The following is a 26,162-nucleotide window of genomic DNA, read 5'->3' on the forward strand; positions in this document are numbered from 1 at the left end:
ATCAGTAGGCATTCCCATTCCAAGGTCTGAGGTACAGTCATTTGATAGGCAAACTGGTAGGGAGGGTTTGGAGCAGACATTCTCTAACATCAACCTTAATGCCAAAGGAGGGTTTGTAGGTGAGGAAGCCACCATAGCTGTCAAAGCCTAAAGAGCAGCAGGTGTGCTGTGCCACTGTCCTGAACATCCTAATTTTGGTAAGCAAAAGGTAATAGAACTAGCAGTGGTGTAGAGAGAGAGGGCCAAGTGTGATTAAAAGTGTGGACTGGTTTCCCTAGGAGGAAAACTTGAACAAATTAGTACAGCTCGGAAAAGATGCTGAATGAAGGGCAGTAACAATAACCACTATTTTCCATAGCATCAGAACATATGGAAAACATAAAAATATTGCATGGTAGGTCTAAAACATAGGCAGATTTACTACAGGAAGGATCACAGGATCATTTAATTTTGCTTTTGGTATTATTAAATGCTTATGAAAGATGAGACACCTTGCTCCTCGAGTGGTGTGACACACTGCATGCTGAGGCAAGACAGGAACCTGAATCTTACCTTTTTAGATTGGTCTTGCAACTATTAGGATATTAAAAAGAGGTTTTCCTACAGCTGTGTTTTACAAAGAAGCAGCCACTACTGTCCTTTGTGAAAAATGTAATCCTGAAAATGCTAAAGCCACATTAACACTTGAATCAAGTTTCTTGAATGATTTAGCTTGAATCCTAATCCCAAATCTCATTTCTGAAAACAGATCTTGATACAAGCATGAATTACACACTTTGCAGCTCAGATGTTTTTATAGAAGAACAGGTCTTGGTAAGTAGAGACACAAAAATTTAGGCAGCGAGATACTTTGGTATCAAAAAGCATTGCCACCTTTGAAGTTAAAAGTAAGTGGCACGATGAGAACGGTGTCTCTGCCATGTAGCAGTTTAGAGAACATCTCTCTTACATATATGCTGAATACTCAGAAGAGGTAAAAAAGAAATCTAACAGACATAAGAAGCTGTTGAACCACACTGGAAAAGGAGATCAGGCAATTCCTTACTGAAGGTACTAATTTCCTTCATAAATGAATCACTCAGCCCATCACCATAACTGCTGTCATGTCCAGATTAATCTGTCATTTAACTTCCAGAACTTTGCAGACTCTCAGCTTGGAAATGAATCTCTTCTCCATTTCTAATGATCACTCGGCTTTAGCAGAGCAAGTGCCTTTCATTCATATTGAACAAGACTGACAAGCTAGAGCCAGTGCAGTAGAGCACTGCTGACAGACATTACCCAGTACCAATTGCTAAGGGTATAAAGGACAGCCACAGAACAGCTGTTGCTTTTTTTTCATCCCCCAAAATCAATGGACTAAAATCAAACAGAATCACTTACTAGCCAGCTGTGCTCATGAGAGCAACCCCAAGAAATAACTCCAGAGTATAAAAATAGACCAATTCTAGAGCTTTTCTATTTCCTTTTCACCTTTCCTATTACAAATTGTTAAAAATCTTATCATTAACTTCATTTATCTTGCTAGTCTTATTCTCTCCTGTCTCTTGTCTACTACTCTCAGTATAGGAGGAGGTAAGCAACACACAGAGGCCATATTGCTGGTCTGTGTCAGCTTCATATTAGTCAGCCTGGAAAAGGGATCAGTAGGACACTGTAATGATTCCTTATATTTATCACTGCTACAAGTAGTGTTGGGTTTATTTGCTACATCAATTTTTATAATGTATGATTATCTTATCACTGGATCTAACATGACACTTTGCAGTACTTAACAACCTCTTATCACACCAAAGAGTCATCATCACTATTCTGTACTATATCCTGTTTCTTGCATTTTTTAACTGACAAATTAACAGTAGTTCCTTCCATTTCTGAAAATACAACTTATCTTTCCTTGTATCTTCTCTTGGTCTGAGAGCAAGCTGGTTTCTGAAGGGCAGAGGAGTGAAAACAGGCTGCAATTCCTGCTGCAGAAGTTTATTCTTATTCCTGGCTCTCGAGGCCAGGAGCTGCTTTCAGCAGCTGAAGGAAATTAACAGCCACCTGGGTAGTGTAAACACTTGCAACAGATAATCACAATCACTTCTCACTCCCTTGCCTTGAGAAAATTTGCCTGCTGTTAACTCCTGCCATTCAACACTTTGTAAGCTCCTTGTACTCTCCCTTTCTAAGGCCTCCAGCAGGTCATGATTCACTGTTGGAGAAAACTCCTATAGCTGATAAATTTTCAAGCAATATTAATATTATTATTGCTGTGCCTGTATGCCAGTTGTAAGAGGGATATGTTCCCCAGCATGGGCAGAAGATAGAAATAAATATTTATCTGAATGCGAAGAAACCTTCTGCTATCAAGTACGAACAAAGCACTGTTAAAGAGAGCAAGGATGTGGACAGTTTTCCTGTAAACAATGACAGCTTGTATATAACATTTCTTCTAGAGATTCAGGACACAAATTTATTTAGATTGTTCAGTATTTTTCTGTAATGGTGTACATACATACTCTACCTTGGGAAAATACTGCCTCTGGTTATTAGGATTACCGTCAATGTCACTCCAGAAATCTGTGTAGTACTATGATACATCTGATAGCATTAGCTAACAGATAAAAGTTCAGTACTTATCACTGGGTACTTACTTTCTGGCAGCTCTCGATGAATTCATCTATGGTAACTACTCCATCTTTGTTTTTGTCCATTTTCTGTTGAGAAAGAATAAGAATGTATGTTTATCCTCCTGAAATCCTGTGTAAAACAAGTCCTTTTTATTATCAATTTTAGCTATATGTCAGCCTAAGGAACAACCAGGCCAAAATGCTGTAAAGATGTAGTAAGTGACATTGTAGAATAAGCTTAAGGAGCTTATTGTTGAAAAAGCAAGGTGTGATGTGTAGGTCTGTGAAACATGGGGCAGAACCCCAGAGAAGAATAAGGATTACAAAATTGGTAGGATATACAATGTAACATACCTGCTAACAAACAGAGCCGTTTTTTGGCTCTATGTTACACAACCCACCTGGAAAAACGTTTCCACGTGTTGTCTAGGTGCATCCTCCTTGAGAACAGGATAGGTGCATTTTCCCATCATATCATATATTGCTTTCATGATATCAAGCATTTCCTGAAGAAAAAACAGTATGCCTGTGTAATGTAAGGTGCATCATAGACACTCTTTAATGCAGAACACAAAAATGATTTTAGGATTTACATTTTAGAATAAAATTTTGAGATCATGCCTGTTATTTCATATCTGAACAGCTTCAAGAAGGAACTACTATGTTGCCAGCAATTCTAGCATGTTTGTTCAGTTTTCATAGACACACTTCTTAAATACATGCCGATGTACGATTTTGATTCTAAATGGATTGTGGGAAGAATCTCCTGAGGTCTTGTGAACAAAACTAAACAGGAGAAGAAGTTCTGTAACACCAAGTGAATGGTCAAAGCACATCAGCTTCTTACAACTGAGTTTTCCATAGAGAAAACAGAAACACCCATGCATACACCTGCACATAAGTGGAGTCTTCCTTTTATATCAAAAGCTTTGAATTTTGTTAATAGAATGGCTTGTGAAAACTAGAAGAATAAATATAAAAACAAGTCTTCTGCCAGTATGCTGAGAAATTATTCTATAGATCACCTTTTTGTAATAATCATGAAGTGATTTTTCTAAATGTGTAAAATGATAACCAAGTGTAGTATTTACATAAAGACACACTTCAAAAAAAGTTCTATTTTTATGAAAGCACTCATTTGGTCCCACTGTAATTTAAGTATGTGTTTGAATCCTTCCAGAATAAAAGATGTAGAAATCTTTTGACATAAATTTTGTTTCAAATAAAATTTTTTAGTATATTCATAAAATGAGTAACAATTATGGCCCACGTACTTTCTGCCAAATAGCCTACCAGACTATTTTAGTGACTGTATGTGCAAGTACATAGGCATAAGTTGAAGCTAAACCTTTTTGTACCCGAAGAACCATGACCTTTTACATTTTCTGTGAAGATTTCCCTTTTCAACTTTTATATATGCTTTCAAAATTAGAAAATTTCTTTATTTTTAGTCCCTCTAGTTTTGTAATATGTTTATTTGTTAACATGTCTAATTTGACAGTGAAGCCATTCTTCTTTGAAAGCTAGACTTACATATACAACCTCTATTTTCTGTGATTAGTGTAAAAAGTAGGCCTTACCTCTTTAGTTATATATCCATCCTTATTTATATCATACAAATTGAAAGCCCACTTCAGTTTCTCCTGTACTGTCCCTCGAAGTAAAATTGAGAGACCCATAACAAAATCCTAAATAGACAAGAGGTCTTGGTCATTTTGGGGTTGAGCAGTTTTTCACAAACACTCAGAAATCCATAATAATACATGTGTTAAAAGCACAGGCATCTGGAAAGGGGTTGTTTCTTTTTTTTTTTTGCTTCACAGTAAGTCTTAAGGATTGCTGGTTTTTTAAATAATTAACAACCTAAGCACTGTTTGCCACACTCATAATTAATAAGTAAATTGAGTAATTTTCTATAAAATAAGCCAATTTTCTGTTAGTGGATTTATCCTCTGAAATGCCTCACATAAGCAGTTCCTGTTGAACTTAATACCAGGGGAAAGCAATTCCCATGGTTTAATGGCCCATAAAATAGCTCAAGTGAAAGTTAGAATACGCACAGGAGACCAATTTTGGGAGAACTACTTACTAAGGAACATAAAATTCTTGTTAAATCTATACCTTGTTGGAAGTGGAATATGTGGTCCCAGACCTCTTAGATCAATCTGTTTCAGTCAACATCTGAAATTTCATGTATGCTACAGTACACCTCAATACTTAAACCTTTTATTGCAGGTATTATAGGGAGTAATATTTATGATGTGTATGACCTTAATGCTTTTGTGACCCACCAAAGCTCTATTGTTGTAGAGCTATTCCACAGAAATAAATCAGAAGACTTTTGACATTATATATAGGTTATAGATTTTTGTTTCATAATTAATACTCTTTTGACAGCACAAACCTCATTTACATTTAGTGAGCATCTTCCAGATTGGAGAAAGTATCAACTGGGATGTGCCATCACCTGTCTTCTGTATTTCTTAGCATGTTAACTTTTTTTAAACAATGGCTTTTTTTTCCTAACCATCTCCTCCCCCTTTTCCATTTGATAAGCTTGTAAACCCATAAATCTGTGAAACTGTCCCCATAATAGGGGGAATATGAAGCAGAATATGGAAAGAGTTTATATTTAAATATGCACTTCTACGTCATTGGTGAAGACATACAAGATGTCTTAGAGTAACATTATAAGCAGAGACAATAAAAGCTGAAAAATTTGTTATTGGCACCAGTAAAGTTTATGCATTTCCTTAAAACAGTACCAATGGAAAAGACTGCACTGAGGTTAGACACCAATTACAAAGGTCTGATGTTCTACACAGTCAAGTATACCCAATACAGTGATGCATATACAGATATCATGGCCTCTGGTGGTCTAGTAGGCACAGACAGCTCCTTTGACAGCTTCAGGCTTCTTAACAATTCAAGTGGTATGTTCTGGGTTTGCTCAGCCTGTCCTTGGTATATGTGCCCTCTGGGGTAAATGGATACATGAATCTTGAAAGAGTTTTGCTCAACTTAACTTGTCTACATCTCAATGACTAATTGAGGGTCACAGGGTTAAATCTCCAAACAGCTCTTTAACAATGTACTATTATGTATTAAAATGTTCAAGAAATTCAGAACAGATTTGATCACATTACAGCATTAGCAATTAACCTTTTTAATTCAGTACTATGTCTTCGAATCTTTTCTGCACTGTTTCACATTCTTGATGTAGCTTTTCCTGAAGTCCTTAGCAAAGGTCTCCAGTAACTTTATTTCCTTAGAGTATTATAGTTCAGAACTCTGACACTATTTTTAATTTGGTACCAGCAACATTTTTGCACTTATTCTACCTGAACCATATATATTTTTCTTTTCCTTCGTATTTCTCTTTTTTCCTTTCTGTGATGCACCACCCATATGTTAGCTGGCTTGCTGGCATCATTTATATGCCCATTTGCAAAGCTGCCCTTCTATCAAGGTTTTAAAAACCATGCATAAACCCCCTTGACTTTATGCTGTTTTGCATGGCACTGAATGTCCTTATAAAAGTCGAGACAACTCAAAAACCTTCCAGGTGTGTGCTCGAAACTTTGCAAGAGTGGGTCATCTCCTTTAACGTTGCATCAACAATGTTTGAGAATCATATATAGTTCAGTTCAGGAGCATTGGCTTTATCTGAGTGTTGTACAGGAGCCATCTCAGGAACAATAGAAAGGATTTATGATAAGAGCTGGGGTATCTTTTCTATGTACTTACTTTCATACAACTGAAGAATACAGAAATAAAATCATATAGAAGTAGAAAATCTGATTCAATGGACATAGGCTAAATCCACAGGGTATTTTGGACTAGATCCTCAAAGAGAAAAATGCTCTGCATGATGGAAGGCAATGTGTATGTCAGGAGCAATATATCTATGCTAGCTGTTAAGCTAGTAATCCAGTGCAGAAAGCTGTAGTAAAGCAATGGAGTTGGGGGTAGCAGCTAAGCTCAGAGAGTGTCTGTCTATATGCTTGTTACCATCAACTCAGTGACACATGAATCAGGCATACCATTTAGCAGGGAGCATGAACCTAAGTCCCAATTACAGTATCAGAGTACCCAGATGTGCCTTCCTTCCTGGTTTAGACAACTGATTTCTGGAGAGAAGAATTCTACTTATAGAGCCTATTTATTTTTGAAATAAGATTCACAGTACTTCTTGGACACTTACATGACCTAAAGATGCCAACACTCTCTACCAAGAAGGACAGTCCTGGTCAGCTCAGCACCTAATGAGGAGATGTGCATCTAGGGTCCCAAAGTTGCTAAAACTCTGGAGAAGGTATGGGCTGAGACACAACTCTAGGTCAGGTCTCTCTTCAGTCTGTGACAGCAAAGTTAGAAACACAGTCTGTGTTTTGGTACTTGCCTTCACTCCTTTCCAAGGCTTCCTGTTTCTAACTTGCTAGCTTCCTGATGAGCATGCTAATACCTGTGAAGACCTCCATTAAATGCCAAACTCTCTTGTGCTTAACTTTGATTCTGCAAGAAAGGGGGATGTCTCACTAAAGGTTAGCACCTGGAGGCTCTGTATGCTCAGTATCATAGCCTGCTCACATTTCAGTTCTGCACTACAGCTGTATAAAGCCTCTAGTTGTCATCTGGGATTAACTTGTATTTGTTTGGGTTGTTTTTCCAGAAGTGATTACTTATCTCTTAGAAAGGTTGTTGATGACTTTCTGATTGCTTTATCCAATCTTTGGGGAGAACTATTTCATTAATAAATTAATTAACAAGCTTAATAGTATGCTGTCCATATATTCATAGGAAAGTTTAAAATTCTTTCACCTGATCCTGTGTTTCTTTATATCTTGTTCAATGCCAGAAGAAGTAGGTAGGCAGGCACCTAAATCCATTTTTGGATTTAGACCTTGGGATTTTGGAAAGGCATCAAGCAATGAATGTCAGTCACACAAGCGGTAGAGCCCCGGTGTGCATAAAACAAAGAGTAGGTGCTGCTGTTAAGAGGAAATATATTTCTTTGCAACTAATTTATACCAGCTGGTATTAAAATGCTTATGAGATCACTACTGTCCTGAGAAAAATGAGCTCATTTCCTACAGGACCTGAACAAGGCTTTTTGCATTGAACACAGAGAATTGCACTTGTGAACCTCATGAAGTTCAACAAGGCCAAGTGCAAGGTCCTGCCCCTGGGTCAGGGCAATCCCAAGCATAAACATAGGCTGGGCAGAGAATGGATTCAGAGCAGCCCTGAGGAGGAGGACTTGGGGATGTTGGATGACAAAAAGCTCAACATGAGCCAGCAGTGTGCGCTTGCAGCCCAGAAAGCCAACTGTATACTGGGCTGCATCAAAAGGATCATGACCAGCAGGTTGAAGAGTCCTGCCCCTCTACTCTACTCTTGTGAGACCCCACTTCAAGTACTGCGTTCAGGTCTGCGGCCACAACAAAAGAAGGATGTGGACCTGTTGGACTGAGTCCAAAGGAGGGCCAAGAAGATGATCAGAGAGCTGGAGCACCTCTCCTATGGAGACAGGCTGAGAGAGTTGGGCTTGTTCAGACTGGAGAAGAGAAGGCTCTGGGGAGACCTTAGAGCAGCTTCCAGTGCCTAAAGGGGGTCGACAAGAAACCTGGAGAGGGATTTTTTACAAGGGCATGAAGGGATAGAACAAGGGGGAACAAGCTGACAGAGGGGAGATTTAGATTAGATATTAGGAAAAAATTCATTACTGTGAGGGTGGTTGGAACAGGTTGCCCCAAGAAGCTGTGGCTGCCTCATCCCTGGCAGTGTTCAAAGCCAGGCTGGACAGGGCTTTGAGCAACCTGATCTAGTGGAAGGTGTCCCTGCCTCTAGCAGGGGGAGTGGAACCAGATGATCTTTAAGGTCCCTTCCAACCCAAACTATTCTATAACTAATGATTCATTAAACTGCTACCGTCATGTTACTGTCTTGCAGACAATGACTGTTTATCACTGTAGTGAAATACCAAAGTTGTGTTTGATCTTGAGATCTGAACTCTCCTATGGAATTGAGTTAACATGTTTGTTAATTTATTAATTAATGCAAAATTCTCAGGTAACAATTGAGGAATAAAGGAATCAGAAAATCACCAGCAACTTTGGTAAGAATTATTAGTCACTTTTTGGAGAAACAAATGTAAGTTTGATTTTGTTTAAAAGTGTCAAAAATCTTCAAACATCTCCATTGCATTTGGGCACAGCTTTGCACTTTCAGGCACTGACAATTAGTGGGATTACTGAGTGACCTTCCTCATCAAGATTCCATACAGAATAGCCTTAACCTGCAGCTACAACAAACTAAGAACTGATTTGGATATTTGCATGTAGGTGTAATGTGCTTTACATTTGAGTATTGAAGTTAATTAGCCTCAATTTTCCTGACTCTATAAATAGGCTTGAGGGCCAGATTTTAATTTTGGTTCAGTTATAAAATTCATGCAGCAAGTGGAAACTTTGCTGTCACATCTGTCTCTGCCTGATTGAAAATGTTCACTAATAAGCCAAAAGACCCCTTCAATAGCTGGGTCACTAGGTTGTCTGAAAGTTTGTCACTCATGTTAAAGCAAAACTAGTTGGCATAACTAATTTTGGAAATAAATTAGTCTCAAAATTTATTCAGTTATGGGATATGGAGATATAGGTGCAAGAAGTTTCATGAGTTTGTTTTTTGTGCTACATAAAATGCTTCAGTTGGAGGGCCTGACTCTTATCAGAGCATATAGAGATTTAGGGATGACAAAACTCTAAGGACATAGCAATCTCACTAAGCAATCTCATCCAATGAAGGTATGTGTTTAAGTTGTCCTAAAGTCTAACACTTCATTGTTGATGACTGAAAATTTGAGGAAAAAAGTGCAAAAAGCTAGAACAAATTCTCCTTTTCTTCTTCGCCACAACTCCAGCTACCACTGCTTCATTAGAAAGACGAGAGTGCAACACCAAAAATGTCATTCTTACCTACATTCTTTCAGTACCATTTCAGTTTTTGATATCCTTTTTACATAGAAGAGAGCCAAAGAGTGTTTTCCATCATCAGTTATTATACTAAATTGTATTCACTCCTACACTTTGATGCAGAAAGTAAATTGGGATGATTATTTATTCCTCAAATTTTTAAATCACTCTCTGTTTCTCTACCTTTTTTGCTGTTTGGTTGGTTGTTTGAGATTTTTTGGTATGGGTTTGTGGTTTTTTTTCTAATGGAAATTAGAAAACTAGAGTGCAGACTGGTATACAAAGAATATGGCACAGTTGCACCTATGATAAAAAGGGCGGGAAAAAAATGATGATTGTATTTTTCACATTTCCCAGCGTCTACTTTCACTTTTTGTAGCTACTTTCACATGATTAGAAAAAAACCTAAGCATTTCTAACATAAAGAGGATGCTTTTAGAACAGCTGTCATAGAGTTTGTAAGTATAATGCTGCAACATGGTACAAGGACACAGAAGCAAGAGTATTTTGACAGCAGTAGAGTTATGCTGGATTCACAATTAGTGCAAAAAATAGCAAAGCCTGGATCGCTCTGTCTGAGTCAATATTGAACAAAAGTAAGCTGGAAATCTGTTTTGTCAATGACAAAAACCCCACTGCTTCTTTTATTTTCCTGGTTATTTTATTCCAAAGCCTTTTTTGTACACAGTACAAAATAGAGTACAATATCTCACTTCTGAGATATTCAAATCCCTTAAAAAGGGCTTCATATTTACTGCATTTCTTATGGCTTTCTGTCTGAGATACAAATGTCAACAAATTGTTCAGGAAAGATACAAAAGCTTCTTTTGTTCTCATTATTCTTAATGTTAACAGCAGAAATACTTCTCAAATACTGATGCTGAAAATGTTTTCTCTCATTGCCTCTGCTGTTGCTGATTTAACCAGAAGGATTCCTTGTAGAAATAGCTTATGTAGAAAAGATGTGAATAAAACCTCCATTCCTGTTCCTAGTTTCACATGGAGCCCATTGATTCCAGCTGCCCGGGAAAAAGGTAGATGGGGTTCATGTTTTTCTTGTCTCTAAATTGGAGAGACATCAATTTGATAGATGGACCACTCGGTGGATAAAAAACTGGCTCAATGGCCGCACGCAGAGTTGTGGTAAATGGCTTGATGTCCAGTTGGAAACCTGTAACGAGTGGTGTCTCTCAGGGATCGGTGTTGGGACCGGTCCTGTTCAACATCTTTGTCGGCGACATGGACAGTGGGATTGAGTGCGCCCTCAGCAAGTTTGCCGACGACACCAAGCTGTGCGGTTCAGTTGATACGCTGGAGGGAAGGGATGCCATCCAGAGGGACCTTGACATGCTTGTGAGGTGGGCCAATGCCAACCTTATGAAGTTTAACCAAGCCAAGTGTAAGGTCCTACACCTGGGTAGGGGCAATCCCAGGCACTGCTACAGGCTGGGCAGAGAAGAGATTCAGAGCAGCCCTGCAGAAAAGGACTTGGGGGTGTTGGTTGACGAGAAGCTTAACATGAGCCGGCAGTGTGCGCTTGCAGCCCAGAAAGCCAACCGTATCCTGGGCTGCATCAAAAGAAGCACGACCAGCAGGTTGAAGGAGGTGATCCTGCCCCTCTACTCTGCTCTCGTGAGACCTCACTTGGAGTACTGTGTACAGTTCTGGTGTCCTCAACATAAAAAGGACATGGAGCTGTTGGAGCGAGTCCAGAGGAGGGCCACGAGGATGGTAAGAGGGCTGGAGCACCTCCCATATGAAGACAGGCTGAGAGAGTTGTGGCTGTTCAGCCTGGAGAAGAGAAGGCTGCGTGGTGACCTCATAGCAGCCTTCCAGTATCTGAAGGGGATCTACAAGGATGCTGGGGAGGGACTCTTCCTTAGGGACTGTAGTGGTAGGACAAGGGGTAATGGGTTCAAACTTAAACAGGGCAAGTTTAGACTAGATATAAGGAAGAAGTTCTTTACAGTGAGGGTGGTGAAGCACTGGAATGGGTTGCCCAGGGAGGTTGTGGATGCTCCATCCCTGGCGGTGTACAAGGCCAGGTTGGACAGAGCCTTGAGCCACGTGGTTTAGGGCAAGGTGTCCCTGCCCATGGCAGGGGGGTTGGAACTAGATGATCTTAAGGTCCTTTCCAACCCTTACGATTCTATGATTCTATGATTCTATGATTCTAAATAAATTGAAATAATCCCCAACAAAATGATCTGGTTATAGTCCCAGCTGAAGTATAGATTTCCAATTGCAATGCACCTACCTGCTTGGCGAGGCATCTCCTCCTATATTACCTCAATAATAAAGCAATGGAAATGCTTTAAAAAAAATTCTGTCAGACCTCACAACATCATTCACTGAAGTAAATCATAAAAACACGTATAGGACATTTGAACAAATTTAAAGTGGGTGTATTTATCACAATCCAGTCTCAAGTTGTAAGGATATAATCTGTCCATTATAAACAAAACAAAGGAAAACATGACAAAGCAAACATACCCTTTTGCAAATGAAGCAAGAGACTGTTTAATTCTATACCTCAAAATAATGGCTCCCTCACAGTATTTTGTACATCCTGTTTTCATCTAAACTATTGCAGTGAGTTGCCTTTTTACCATATTGCCTTGATGACCTCAGCCTTAGCAGGGAAAGGCAGAATTTTGAAAATGTATTAGGCAGTTCAATGGAGGAAGAATGAATTTCAAACTCTTGTGCTTTCAAATACATTTGCTTTAAAGACTTTTTTTGTAGAACCTTCTCCTGGAAAATAATAGAGTATGTGAGCAATCCTGTTTTGGCTGAGTCATCCCCATAACATCAGTTGTAGTTAAGAGTCCTTCTCACCTTGCAGAGGCAGGGAGGAAGTTAAGGATTATTTTATGTAACTTGTTTATAAATTGGGTTACAGATTTATAAAAATATTACATAGCAGCACAGTTTGAGTTACCATTTGGGGATATACAATTGTAAAATAATAAAGATGACTTTTGTTAATACATTGGAAAAACTCAAAATCTGAGTCATATACGCTAAATTTTTAATAATGTGAGACATATAGTTAAAGCCACCAAACTGGACTTAATTACAAAGCATTGCAAAATATTCAATTGCAGAGAAAGAAGTAACAGCATCACTTACCTCAAAACTTACGGATCCATTGTGATCAGTGTCAAATGCATTAAACAGAAAATGTGCATAAGTTGTGGAATCTACAATTTAAAACAGTAAAAATAATTCATAGTAAGCACATCTTCTCTGAACAAATAGCAAAGAAGTCACATTACTGTAATCTGAAGCAACCTGTCTTAATTGCAACGCTACCTTACCGGTTAAATGACTGTGATGGGATCTATCTCACCTGTTAAAAAAGAAAAATGTGTTCATTTGCTCACTTTAAATGAGGGAAGCAGACACTGCCACCTGTGCATCTGGCATATTGTTTTTACTCAGAAGACAGGCCTGTCACCCAGGTTGAAGGTGAGCTTGTCAGAAAGCTGCTGCTGCGCTCACATCATATGCTTACCCACAGGTGAGATAAAATCCTTTCCAGAGAAGCAGATTCTTAAAGTAGGCTTGCCGCTTAATTCCCACAAACATCTTATGATGGCTAGGTACTTAAAAAACCTTGGAAAAACTGGCTGTGACTAAGTAAAGTGGTCAATAAGATTCTGATGATGACCTTAACCAAGTGATCTCTTCACTGTTTTACTTCACTTTTCAAACCTACTGACCAGTACATATTGACTCATTTTAGAAACACAAGACAGCGTGAATATAAATTTGTCAAACCTCTAAAGTTTTCATAGAGATCTAGCTTTCCATTTCCACTGAATGCCTTCCAAGAGGCACAACCTGCTGCAGGAGATACATTGCGAAGAACTCCAGAGACTGCTTTGTTAATATTAGCTGCTGGGGCTATCAGCTTTCCTCAGTGTCTTTTCCCTCATTTAAAACCTATACAAATTAACATAGGCTGAGGTACTGTTTATTTTTAATAGTTATTACTTTCTTCTTTCTATTTCATGTATTTATATTAATTTTAGTTTAATTAACAATGACCTCACAAACTTTTAGTAAAGTGAAGAGCGTTATGAAATCTGTGTCCACTTCGTAGGACAAAACCTTTCACATCATGGAAAAACCTCATCAGTTCTGAGATGCCTTTTTCTGACTTTAGCACTAAACCATTTCACTTTCATATTAATCCTGAAAACTTTTATTTGTCACAGCTCAAAATATTGTTTTGAATTAAATTGAGTTATAGTCTTGGGTCACTCACCTGAATTGCCACCTTGACCCCAAGGAACCAAATCTACAAAACTTGAAAACTTCATACTTTACCGATTCAGACCTGGTACTAGTAAGTAAAGTTTCTGGTCTTACTTTAATATATTAATTTCATATGATGTGAAATAACTGCAACAAGAAAAAACTCTGAAACTTTTAAACCTTGTGTCTGTTAATGCACTTTCAGAGAATTAAAAAAAAAAATTTGAACACCAAAACCAAAACACTATTGAGCTATTGAGACATTCATTCATTCATGTATCCAGTTATAAGTGTAATTGCTTAAGCGTGGCCTAGGAGATAAATTCCCACTTTAACAGAAAAATGAAAATTTGTTGACTTCAGTTTATATTTAGGATTTTAATAGTTGTATTTTCTATATCTACTGAGACTTCTGTTCTGCAACAGAATATACTATGAAAACCATCCTCAGGGAAAATACGTATTATAGTGGCATAATTACTTTAAACCAAATTTTAAATAGCTTCCCATTCTCTTGGTATTCATTTCTTAAAAACATGTGAAATATTCTTAATAATTTTCTGTAGATTTACAGAAAACACAAAGGTTAACATAAAGGTTTTTTATTGTTTGTCGCCCATACATGATATCATATACTTCTTTTTTTGTATGATGGTATATAAGAAAAAATAAAAAATCCCCAGTTGAAGAATCTTTTCTTTCTAGTAACCCCTTTTTAAAAAATAAAAAATTAAGAAGTCTTTTTCAGGGTTTGTTCAGGCAATTCTGGTCTGAAATTTTGCCTCCAAAAACAGAGGAGTATGATGTACAGTAGTCTTTTAATTAGAGCTACTTACTGTGATTCCCCTCTGCCCCCACCCCACTAAATCTTGAACATTAATCATGTTAGACAAAAGCTTAACTTTTTAAATAAAATATGTTTTCTTTGCAGGGATGTAATATCAAAACTAGTAGACTAAATTGATATTTTGACAGGTTGAGACAGGAACAGATATTAAATCAGATTTCCTTTGAAATACACCATTAAATCATTTTAAACATCAGAAAAAATGGTAGTCCTTATACATCCAACACTATGCCTTATCAAACCCTGAACATAATCTGTTCTGTTCATAACCAAAGGAGAAGTGTAATAATTAGTCAGTGTGTGGATTCTTATCTACAACTTGCCTAGCTGAAGAACAAATCCCAAGTTATATTGTGGGCGATCAACTGCATGAATGTAGGGGGCCTATTCATTCACCTGTATGGTAATGGTTTTGTAAAAAGAAGTTACTGGAGTGCCTTTCTGGCATGGAAAGCTATTTACAAAGCTACTTCTGCTTTTACTGCAATCTAGTGCAATCTCCTTTGTTACTGTTGTGGCCCCCTTGTCATTTTTCTGTTCCTCCTGTACTTTGTCCTAGATAGTCTTGAAAGTTGCTTGATGAAGTGATTTGCTGGATGTCATTGGAAAGTTACTTTTTGGTGATTGTTTGGTCACCCTGAAGCTTAAAATCTCACACAACATCATTCTGTTTGCTCAGATATGAATTGTTAGAATGATACATCATGTTGTATCTGGTTTTGCATTACACAGGCATTTGGTATCCAGTCTGGCTGCTTAACTAGACACTTAAATATGATGATCTCATCCTGTTGTTAGCATGCAGGGATATGCAAATACAGACAATTAACTGGACTTTGAATATACCTTGGCTAATGTGAGGAACAAAGAATAGCCTTTGGCTCCCATACCTCTCAGAAAACGGCAAAATTCAACACAGGCACCTACAAAACAGCACAAAACCTACACAAAACAGTTCTAGTGTTGGTGGGCCCACAAAAATTAAAGGATTACCGATGTGAGCTGTTAGTCTTCCAAGGAGATTCAGCTTTTCTGCTGTTTGCACTGAATATTTTTCCTGAAATTTTGAGGAAAGCTGCATTAAGTTTTCACATTTGTTTGTGCTGTCTCTATGTACCGGTAAGGCTGCATGTCCTTGTATGGAGACAATGGAGGAGGGGGAGAGGAATGGGATAGCTTCTGATTGTCACTTCTCGATGCTCTTCATTGAGATCTCTGGAAAGGCTTTATTATGAAACTAAAAATGCTGTTACTAGTACACAATAGCATGTTTCTGATGAGTGAATTATCTGTATTTGATACTTTTCTACCCTGCTAAAAATCTAACTTTTCATTGTACTTTACTAAAATTAAATGAAGCAAGAAGAGAAAGACTTTTATTTTTCCCTTTTTTTTTTTTTGGTGGGGGGGGGTGTGGAAGTGTAGCTCCCTTGTTGCAGAGAGAGTAACAGCATTGCTGAAACTGCAGTGAGCACTGTAACTATGTGCCCCAGTAACACAGTATTGCCATTGCTACTAAGAATCCACAAGCTTTATAGGGTGTTTGCCCCAGGACACAGGCTGGTCCGCTTGCAGCCTTGTTTTCCTGTGGTTTAGTTGTGATAGCAATCTCTGAAATTGATCAGGTTTCTAAGGCTCATTGATTTTAGTCCCGTGATGCAACTATAGCTTTACACATGTAGTAGTAACAGGCCGTTATTCTATGTATAAGCAGGTACTTATGACTCTAACATAATGATGCAGTGGGGAGAAGAACTTCTTGCCTCATACACCAACAGAGGCCTTGAGCAGTGGAGAGATGGGATTTAGCACAGAGGAGTCAGGTGTGTGATGAGAGAGGTCAGGACAAAGACTGGCACTAGGGACCCCACAGCTACAAACAACTCACTCATGGTCAGTTAATGCAAGTATGGAGCTGGACAAAACTGGTTTTAGGGGTAGCAATGAAAAGCAATACTATATAACACATGTAAAAGTCACCACATACAATCAGACTTGGGTGTAATGTGGAGCTGCAAACCAATGGAGAAATATAAAGGCTTAAAAACATGTTAGCAAGCATGTAGAAATGACCCCAGGTGAATCCTAAGTGAGGAAGAAGAAAGCACCAACACGAACATCCTATTCCTCCCAGGGAACGACTCCAGATTGCAACAGTCCAGTGCAGTTCCCACCTTCTCCTCCACATGATGCCACTGTCCTAAAGGCCCAGAGAAGCAGTGGAAGGGTGAGCATTAGCACCAGGAAAAGGGGTAGGAACTAAGAATTGAGTATATATCAACTTTAACTACATTAATATTCTTTCCTTTCTGTAACAATTAGGTCTGGACTAATAAAGAAGATTAGGCTTTTAAGATTACATTTATTCTCACAATACATTTTAGCTCTACTTTTAGAAAAGATGTGCTTTCTCTTTGCCCACAAACAATTCTGAGTGTTACAATAGGAAAGATATTATTATTATTATTAAAGTGTAGTAAAGGTGTAGTCACATGCAGAGAATTATTCTCAGTAGCCAGGGTAACTAAAAAATGTAGTATCTGAAACGGTAATTGTTAGCCTGGTTAAAAGCTTAGATACAGAAATAATCAGTAGGCAAGTCAACTCTTTTAGCCTTTTGTTCTTCCCTATTGAGTGTGCCTACTTAGTAAGGATTTCAGTGATCGTAATCCATACCAAATGCTACTCTTTACCTTTTAAGTCTTCATTCAAAATAAAACTAATTGGTACATGTTCTGTTCCTACCAATTAAGTGTGGGGGGCTTTAAAATACAAATGAAAAGAAAGAGCTATGAACAGTCTCAGGGAAACATGCAAATCTCAAGAGCTGTGGGAGAAGATGAAGAGGCAGCACTGAAGAGCTGTAGGAGAATATGAACAGGGAATATTGAATGGTAAAAGCAAGAGAAAAGGAAGAGAGGAAAACAATTCAAATTAAAAGAAAATCCAAGGTTCAAGGCAAAAAAAGTGTTATACATTTTTGTATTACCTTCATTGCACTAAAAAGTAATAAAGAGAAAGAAAGTAATGAAACTCCTGGAAATTGATTAATTGAAATTAAGGTTAGCAAAAAAAGCCCTCATATAAGTAGAGAAATCACATAGAAGTCAAAGGGGTTCTGCCATTAGTATAGAGGGTACCTGTAGTGCCTCCTACAGTTTTCATTCCTACTGTGAAAGGTTTTGTGGAATAAAAGAGAATGAGGAAGACTGTGTAGAAAGTTTAAAAAGAAGTAACGTACTCAGAGAAACCTGGTTTTCAAGGTACCCAAACACAGGTAGTAACTTCATAATAGAAGACTGACTTCTTGTAGGCATCATTGCATTTCATTCAGAAATATATACTTTAAAATGTGTTCATCCATCAAGAAATTATCCCATGAATTCAGATAGAGCTTGAGATGACAATCTTGTCAATTTGAGCAACAGGATCTTTTGTCAGATTTAGCAACTAACAAACAAAGCTCTTTGTTCACTGTAGTACTAATTACATGCACTCACCTCCCTGTGGAAAGAACTGAGAGTAAATCTCTTTGAAGGTTTCTTCATTGACAACACCACTGGGGCATTCCTGAAAAAAAGTGAAAGACAAGAAATGAATAGCATCCAATCTGCTCCAGTCAAATTATGTGTTCATAAGACTGTACAGAACATGAATGTAACTGAGAGTTTAACACGTCTGATTTTGCACTCTCAACCAAATATTAATGCATTAAATGTTTATCACTTTGAAGTATCTTCCTAAAGGGTTCCCATGGAACAAATATTTCTTTTGTGCCATATAACTCAACTTCAGTGTTGAGACCTGAGTGAGATGTGAGCAGCAACCACCCTGCTGCAGTGCACGGAGCTATTGGTGTCGCTGTGGGACATGGGTGGTCACTCCTGCAGCTGCCAGCAGCATTTCTGTGGTGTGGAAACCAAGCAAGAATGTAAACTGCATTTGCAGTTAGGTATTACTGGTAGAACATGCAGTCATATTATAACAGAACAGTTATACTCAACGAATTCAAAAGACCTTTCAACAGAAGACCCTATTCAAACCTTGCAGATCCTTCTGCCTCTTTACAATACGTAAGAAAGAATAAGCATAAAGTGTTAGAGAAGAGTGATTACAAAGAAAAAGGAAGTGAAGAAGAAGAAAAAAGAGGATTAGAGCAGTGAGTTTACAAAAATTACTTACGTAAAGAGGTAGGAAGAGCAGAAAGAATACTATTTTATTTACTAAGTCACACATAAACATCAAATGCCAGACAGACAACTTCTAGTCTTGAATTTGTCAGACTGAGCAGATGACTTTGGGCAATGCACTTAATTCCCTTTTTTATTTATTCCTTCTTTAACACAGAGGGTGAAAAAAGCCTCGCAAGCTCTTTAAAAGGAAAGTATTTCTAGAAACAAAGGTAAATTAAAAAAGACAAATTAAGTACTAAGATTTATATATTTATTTTTGTCTACTGCTATGCTATGTGGAGTGATGGCTCACGCTTATGTGCTCCTAGTCCTAAACCGGAGAAAGGAAATAGCTTTAAACAAAGATAAAGAACAGTGTAACATATTTTACCAGTGCAATAACGGATTTTCCTGTGAGAGCAAATGATATTTCTATTAGCTCAAACAAGAAACACTGAGATATTCCTAGTTATGACAGCTTCTGTTAAGAAACAAACAGTGTAATCTTGCTAATTGAGAGATGAATGCACTGCCTGAAAAATGCATGTCAGATCTGTAGATCTAGGATTATTTTGATTTATGTCACTTATCCTCAGCCAAAATCAGCTCTCCACCATAACTAAGCATGTGCAAGCATGGAGTAAGAAACAATTCTGTTTGATCAGTGCAGACAGTAAAACAGATGTCATGGAGACAAAAGTATGAAATTTGTTCCTGGTCACAGACGCTATCACTGATCAGAATTAGAGCACAGGTCTCTGTAGGACAAGATATATACTGACCACTGGGCCACACTGCCTTTCAAACCAAAGCCTTCAGGGAGTGGGAGGAAAAGGGAAATGAATTTAGTATCTCTACCCTTTGTCAAGTAAGGACCAATCTGTTACGTGAGGTGGCATGTCCCTGCCTGTCATGTATTTGGGTGTGGAGACATTCTAAAACATCTCTCACTTCCCAAAAAGACTGTAGTCAGATCGTATACTGTCTCTGTGGTCCCCAGTGCATTTACTACACTGCTTATCTTTTTATGTGAGGCCTTCTGGTGGTGTACAAGTGCGTGCAAAAGAGCAGTGGTTTTACTTGTATTTGAAGAATAATAAAGAAAACATCAGAGAAGTGTTGAGGTACTCACTGATAAAATGCTATAGTTATTCAATGTAGAAAATTTAACAAAAGTATTTCATAAATTTCTTTTCCAAGCATACATTGGTATGTAGTCTACATCATTCCAGACCTGCCTGAGGAAGAATAATGCAGCCTTCTTCCCGAAATGGGTGGGAGTGTGAAAGGACAATGCAGTATTTTAAAATCTAGAAAAAGCAGCTGTGGCTTCTTTCTGTTCTACATGCAGTATCTTTTCAGACAAAAAGCTAGGCACATTTTGAGTGAACTAAAAAAGAAAACCAAAACAAAGTCCCTCTATATATTTGAATTTCTACAATTCAGATTTTGCTGGGTTTTTTCCTTTTTTTTTTTTTTTTTTTTCTGTGAAGCTTAATAAATAATGAATGACAAAATGTGCTCCTAAGTTCATCTAACTCTGTGGCTCGTTAACATGTAAAGCAATATTTCTACCTTTTCCTTGGATGAGAAAGATATTCAAAATATGCTCATTTTGCATAGAATGCACTTCCCTTTTTTACAGGAAATGACAGCAACTCAAACTTGCCAGTCCTTAGTCTGAAGCCGTGAAGAATCAGAGTCCCATTTCCTGTGTGCATTTAAACGTTGTGATACTAGAGTAGAATTAAGGGTCCTCTGGAAAAAATTGTCTGATTTATTCTTTGTTAGTTCAAAATGAGATAGCAGCCTATTTTTAGAGAAATACGTGATACCTGTCACTGAATGAACTCCAGTTTCACCATAGTGTTTAATAGAAACATTGCTTGAAAACGCAACCTTCTTTCACTGAATTATGCATTAGTAGAGCCAGGAATGACCTCTTGAATTTACCTAGGTTGACCCTCTGTATTTTCCTCTGGTCTTTATGACAACATTGCCAGTAACACCGTATCTTTTCCATTCTTGGAGGTCTGTAGTACTGGTATCTTAAGGACACCCATTAAAAATCTGTGATGCTGGCCAATTACTCTTATCAGAAATATTAGTTCAAACCTTTCTTTAGCTTGGATCTTTCCGCTGAGACTCTACAAGACAGTGAACACTTCTGCTCTTAAATAATTTAAGTCTAAATATATATATAGCCAACATCATTTACCTCCAAGACTGCTCTTTTCAGACTCATAAATCTGGCTTTATTGTGTTTATCAGGAGATTTCTCTAGTTCCATGAAAGAGATTTAATATTGTAATTGTAAAGTATGCCCCATGGCTTTATGTCAAGTTATTGCTGACTTTGTCCATTCTACCAACTATAATTAAAAAAAATCTTCCTAACCTTTCATTAAACTCTTATAAAAGAGAGGAAAATAATTAAATAGTTTGAAAGAAAAATGTGAGCCTTATTTAAACCATTTCTTATATTCTTTTTTTCCTCCAGCTGTATATAATTTATTTTGTTACATAAAATTTCTGTTTGAAATTGCATTAATAATGTATTATATTTTCCTTCTGGAGAATAAAAAGGAGGGAAATTTCATCTTGAACTCTTTTTCCTGAGTCCAGTGCTCCCTCCTTTAAAAAGAATATAAACTGACAGAAAGAAGAGACAGAGAATAATAAATACGATTCTGCCTTTTGATCTCTGTTGCTTGCAATTTTACTGCTGGGAGATTACACCTCCAGCACATGGTCTTACAAACCACTCCAAACCTGTAAATTATTTACAAGCTTCATGCTGTCTAAGATGTCTTTTCTTCAATATCCCTAAGAATACTGCAGTAAGTGGATTCTTCTTTACCACTTAATCAACACCCTTTTTAGACAAAAGACAAACCGCAAAAGACAAAAAAGGAGAAATAGTGAAATGTAGGAAAGAGAATGGAGAAACAAACTCAAAGCTCAGACTTTTGTCTGTATAACAAACAATGTTGTATGATGGATAAAGCTGTATTAAGAGCTTTGGCAATTTTAAATATATTTATATGCTTTTGCATGACAGGTTCTCCATCCCATGCTTTATCTGCTGTCACTTTTCATTCTGCTTTATTTTAGATCTATGTTCATGTCCATTGATTTCATTTTTTCTAACTGATAATATTTTCTCTTTTTGCATGGACTTCTGATCAAAAATTTAAATGTTCCATAAACACAAAAATTGATGGAAGAACACATTTGTAATTTTGAAATAGCATGCAGATACTCTAAAGCTAATTCTACCAAAAATCCCACAGTCTAAACTCACAGTGGCTTTTCATAGTCCAGTCCAGTGCCTAATTTTTCACCTGCGCATAACAGGGCTTTGATCAAAACAGCATGAAAATTTAACAAATGGCCTGATCTAATAACATAATTAAGCCAAATTAATAATGAATTCTGGGCCAACAGACACCTCACAAAGCTCAACAAGAATCGCAATGTTCTGCACCTGGGAACAAATCATCCTTTGCCCCAGTAGTAGCGTGAAGTGACTAGCTGAATGGCAGCTCTGTGGGGTTACAGATGATGTCACGCAGAGTATGAGCCATCAAAGAATTCTTACTGCAAATAATATAAACCACCTATTGGTCCAAGGCCAGCAGGCTGAGGGAGATATTCTCTCTTTCTACTCGGAACAGTCTTGGGGCCCCTCCAATAATGTTGAAGAACTGAAGAGGGTTCAGCAGAAGGCCATGAAGATTACTAGGGATGAGAACACACAGCCAACGAGGAGCAACAGAGAGAGCTTGTCTTCTTTAGTTTAGGCCATCACTAAGGACTGAGCTAGTAGTAGCCCATCTGAACGGCAGTAACAGAGATTAAGGAATGAAAGAGAAAGACAATTTAACAAAATTTGGTGGCCACAGTCTGAAGTTTGTGAGCTCACATTAGACACCAGGAAAACCTTTTGAACTCTGCTTGGTAACCTGAAGTGTGGTGATGCTTGAGACAGCCCTTAATTTCAGTGAAAGTATGTGCTGCCTTGGAAACACAGCCAACAGCCTTGGAAAGTTGTCTACGTACATAGCAGAACTTTTCTAAGGGATGAGAGGAGAGGCTTTGTTTGATAAGTGGACTTTCATAATTTGCCATTATGAACAGGAACATACTGACCAGGACAGAAGAGTGTGAGTTAGAGACTTGAGACAATAGGTTCTGAAGCTTGTGGTTTTTTCAGTCTTCAATGCTTTTAAGGATTATGCAGTTTTATGCACCTCCTACTTCCAAAGCTACATACCTAAGATTGATTTAAGTTCACTGTATTTAATGTTCATTCTGATCTATGTGATTGAAATGCAGGCCTTCTTCTGATTTTCATATTTGCAGAAAACTAAACCAAATTATATTTATGCAATTCACATGGGTTGCAATACAAATTAATTTCTCCCGCTAGTGGTTTTGGACCAAACATCTAGTTTTATTCAGAAAAAAAAACCATGTATTTGATGTTTAATCAGTGCACATTGATGTGCATTTAGCCTATATTGCCCTCCCACGGCAAAACATCAGTGGCTTTGTAATAAAATTACTCAGCAAAATTATCAGCAAACCATTAGTCAAGGTGTTATCAGACAGAAGCATATTTTTTTTAGTGTGGCTACAGGAATGTATTACATCAGCAAAGTTTATACTTGAAATGTGCAGTGTTTTTTCTAAGCTTATAGAAAATTTAACTGCAAGGGAACTCAGGTGATCTGAAAATTCAATTGCTAAAGTATTTAAGCACTATATAAATTATCTGGAACAAGCCCAGTGATACTCAGTTCACAGATTACTCCTATTTTGATCCTCCTCCAAAATAAAATGTGTGAGAAGTAGCACACGTAAGAAACAGGTACCAGCAGCCCCTCCAACAATGGAAAAGGTAAAGACTTTGGTGAAACATGTCCAACATGATCTCAGACCTTGAAAGAAGCAGAAACACCAGATGAATCTCATGCTGAAAGGACCTCTTTTTACCCTGACACTGAAGCTGACGCATTGACATAGCAGCTGGGTTGGAACCAGATGATCTTAAGGTCCTTTCCAACCCTAACTATTCTATGATTCTATGATATCCACATAACATCCACCCTGAAGACTTTTGCCAAGAACAGCATTGATCATACATGGTACTGCAGTTGCTGAGCCAAGCAGATATTTTTTGCACAGATAGGACACTTGATCCAAAACAACAAGACTTACAAATCTTACCGTCACTTTCAAAACCTAAATCTAGATCTCTGACCCTCAGTAGCCTCTCTAGGTTTTGCCAATTCACTTCAGGTAACAGTATTTTTTTTCTCAGTGTTGCTGCTCAAGTAATGGCTCTGTAGCCATAGTCTGATGGGAACCAGGAAGGTAAGTAGTTACAAAAGCAGAAGGGTGAGGGTGGGAGGATCAGAGACAAACAGAAGAAGTTCTCTCAAACAAGCAGTATCACATTAAAAAAATGGTTTGAGTTTGTTGAAATGACAAGTATGATTCTAAGTGCTGCTCAGATTAAGCTGCTGGGTCATTAAAAATGTATATATTGTGTTTAAACAGAATAATTGGCTGAGCAGGGGTGGTGAAGTTATACTGGAACAAAGTTAAAGCTGCAAAGTAAACCCAAAAACTGGAAGTCACATAAAAGCCAAAGAGCAACAATGGCACGGTGATAGTAATTTCATTGTCAAGATTTCTGAGGAAATTAATTTTCCTTCCTACAGCTGCAAATTCACAACAGCTTGTTTCAAATACCTCCTTGAGTGCCTGCTGTTTAAGGTAATATTCCAGTTTGCCTCCAACACAGGGTGGCCCAAGCTCTTTTCCTAGATTTACCAACCCACTTGGCTTGGTTCTGCTGATGGATGGATCTTGTTCCTGGTCATTTCCCTCCGCTCCACATGGAGAGCTCTCCCCAGAGATTCTTCGCAGTTCCTCTGGTTGCTGCTTTATTTCTGCCTGTCTCTTTTCCCTTTACCCTTGCAATAGAGCGCCAAGGCCTATTTCACATAGTGTCTGTTTCCTAGTTCTTTGAAGAAACCATTTTAACAATCCCTCTCTGAATCCCCACATCTCAAAATCTTTTCCAGATCCTAATCTTTCCTTTCAGAAGCTCCTTCACAAGTAACCTTTTATCAGACTATCACCAAATATTAATCCATTTTTCAGGCATAACAATACAAGATCAAACCAAGAAGGCATCAGATAGATGCAAATTTCCAGTCAGACAGATGTAAAATCCCAGCTCACTTTTAAGAACTGACACCTTTTGTGAAAAGCATGAAAGAATTATCTTTCCTAATATTCTTCTGCATTCTCGCTTTGTGTCTGATCTTGCCTTGTGCTGTTTCTGTAACAGAAGCCAAAGGATGCAGAGAGAAAACCCTTTCCTGGGAAAAAAGGAGGTGAAATTCAGGATTTCCAGCACAAGGGAGTATAAGTGATAGCAACATGGTACACTAATATGGGAAATTCTCATAGCAAACAGGAAAACCCAATGCTCTTTCAGCAACTGCAACACTTCTGGACCACAGGAAAGAGGTGATATCAATTTGGCGAGCAGATGCAATATTGAAAAATTACTTATTTGGACATTAAAGACAACTATTCAAAGATTATATAAGTCAGTATGTATGCTATTGATGAAAATAAGTTTTATTTTGACTAGGTGTTTTATTTATTTACAAATAATTAATGGTAGTGGATAATGTCCTGATGTAGACCTGTACATGCAAAAATGTTTGAAGTTTATTCCCTAAATTTGTCTAAAAATCTTATAGCTTGCAGACACAGGAAGAAAAGAATTCAATGGCTGCTGCACCTTTTTCCTCTAGGGCCAATGCAGGAATTGGCTTTTTACAGTTTTATTATGCCTTACGGCTTTGAAATTTAGCTAATATCCAGCTGACATGGTATAAAATGATTTAGTCGTGTCTGCAGGGCAGTGAATGTAGTTCAAGCAGAGTAGAAAACAAAAATACAAGCTAATACACTTCTAGACTAAACTTGTTTATATTTTATTTATACTTAATAAAACCGTTACATTTTATAAGCATGCTGCTTCTGGCTGAATGCTGGATTTTGTTAGATTATGTGGTAAACGCTTGTCTGTGCACCCACAGAGGAGCACAGAGACAATGGCAGGTTGGGGAGCTCAACTAATGCCCTGCCTTGGCTGCTCCCAGGACATCTAAGGAACCACCAGACCATCAAAGGCCCTGCTCCACAAGCCCAGAAGATCACAGAGGCACAAATGTAAGTGGGAACCGAAATCAAGGACAGAGAGGAAG

The 26,162-nt window shown here is 37.9% G+C and overlaps 1 protein-coding gene across 7 annotated transcripts in view; it reads right to left on the reverse strand.

The window, feature by feature from the left end:
* The window catches only part of KCNIP4 (potassium voltage-gated channel interacting protein 4), a 418,997-nt gene that overhangs the window by 5,759 nt on the left and 387,076 nt on the right, over positions 1-26,162 (reverse strand). For all 7 annotated transcript variants that reach the window (XM_030492526.1, XM_030492532.2, XM_030492530.1 and 4 more), the window contains 5 exons: positions 18,197-18,266; positions 12,719-12,789; positions 4,196-4,303; positions 3,017-3,121; positions 2,640-2,702 (listed from right to left, as the gene is read on the reverse strand). In XM_030492526.1, coding sequence (XP_030348386.1) covers positions 2,640-2,702; positions 3,017-3,121; positions 4,196-4,303; positions 12,719-12,789; positions 18,197-18,266 — 417 coding nt within the window. The remainder of the gene's footprint in view (positions 1-2,639; positions 2,703-3,016; positions 3,122-4,195; positions 4,304-12,718; positions 12,790-18,196; positions 18,267-26,162) is intronic.

Source organism: Strigops habroptila, chromosome 7 (assembly GCF_004027225.2).
Source record: "Strigops habroptila isolate Jane chromosome 7, bStrHab1.2.pri, whole genome shotgun sequence".
Classification (NCBI taxonomy): domain Eukaryota; kingdom Metazoa; phylum Chordata; class Aves; order Psittaciformes; family Psittacidae; genus Strigops; species Strigops habroptila.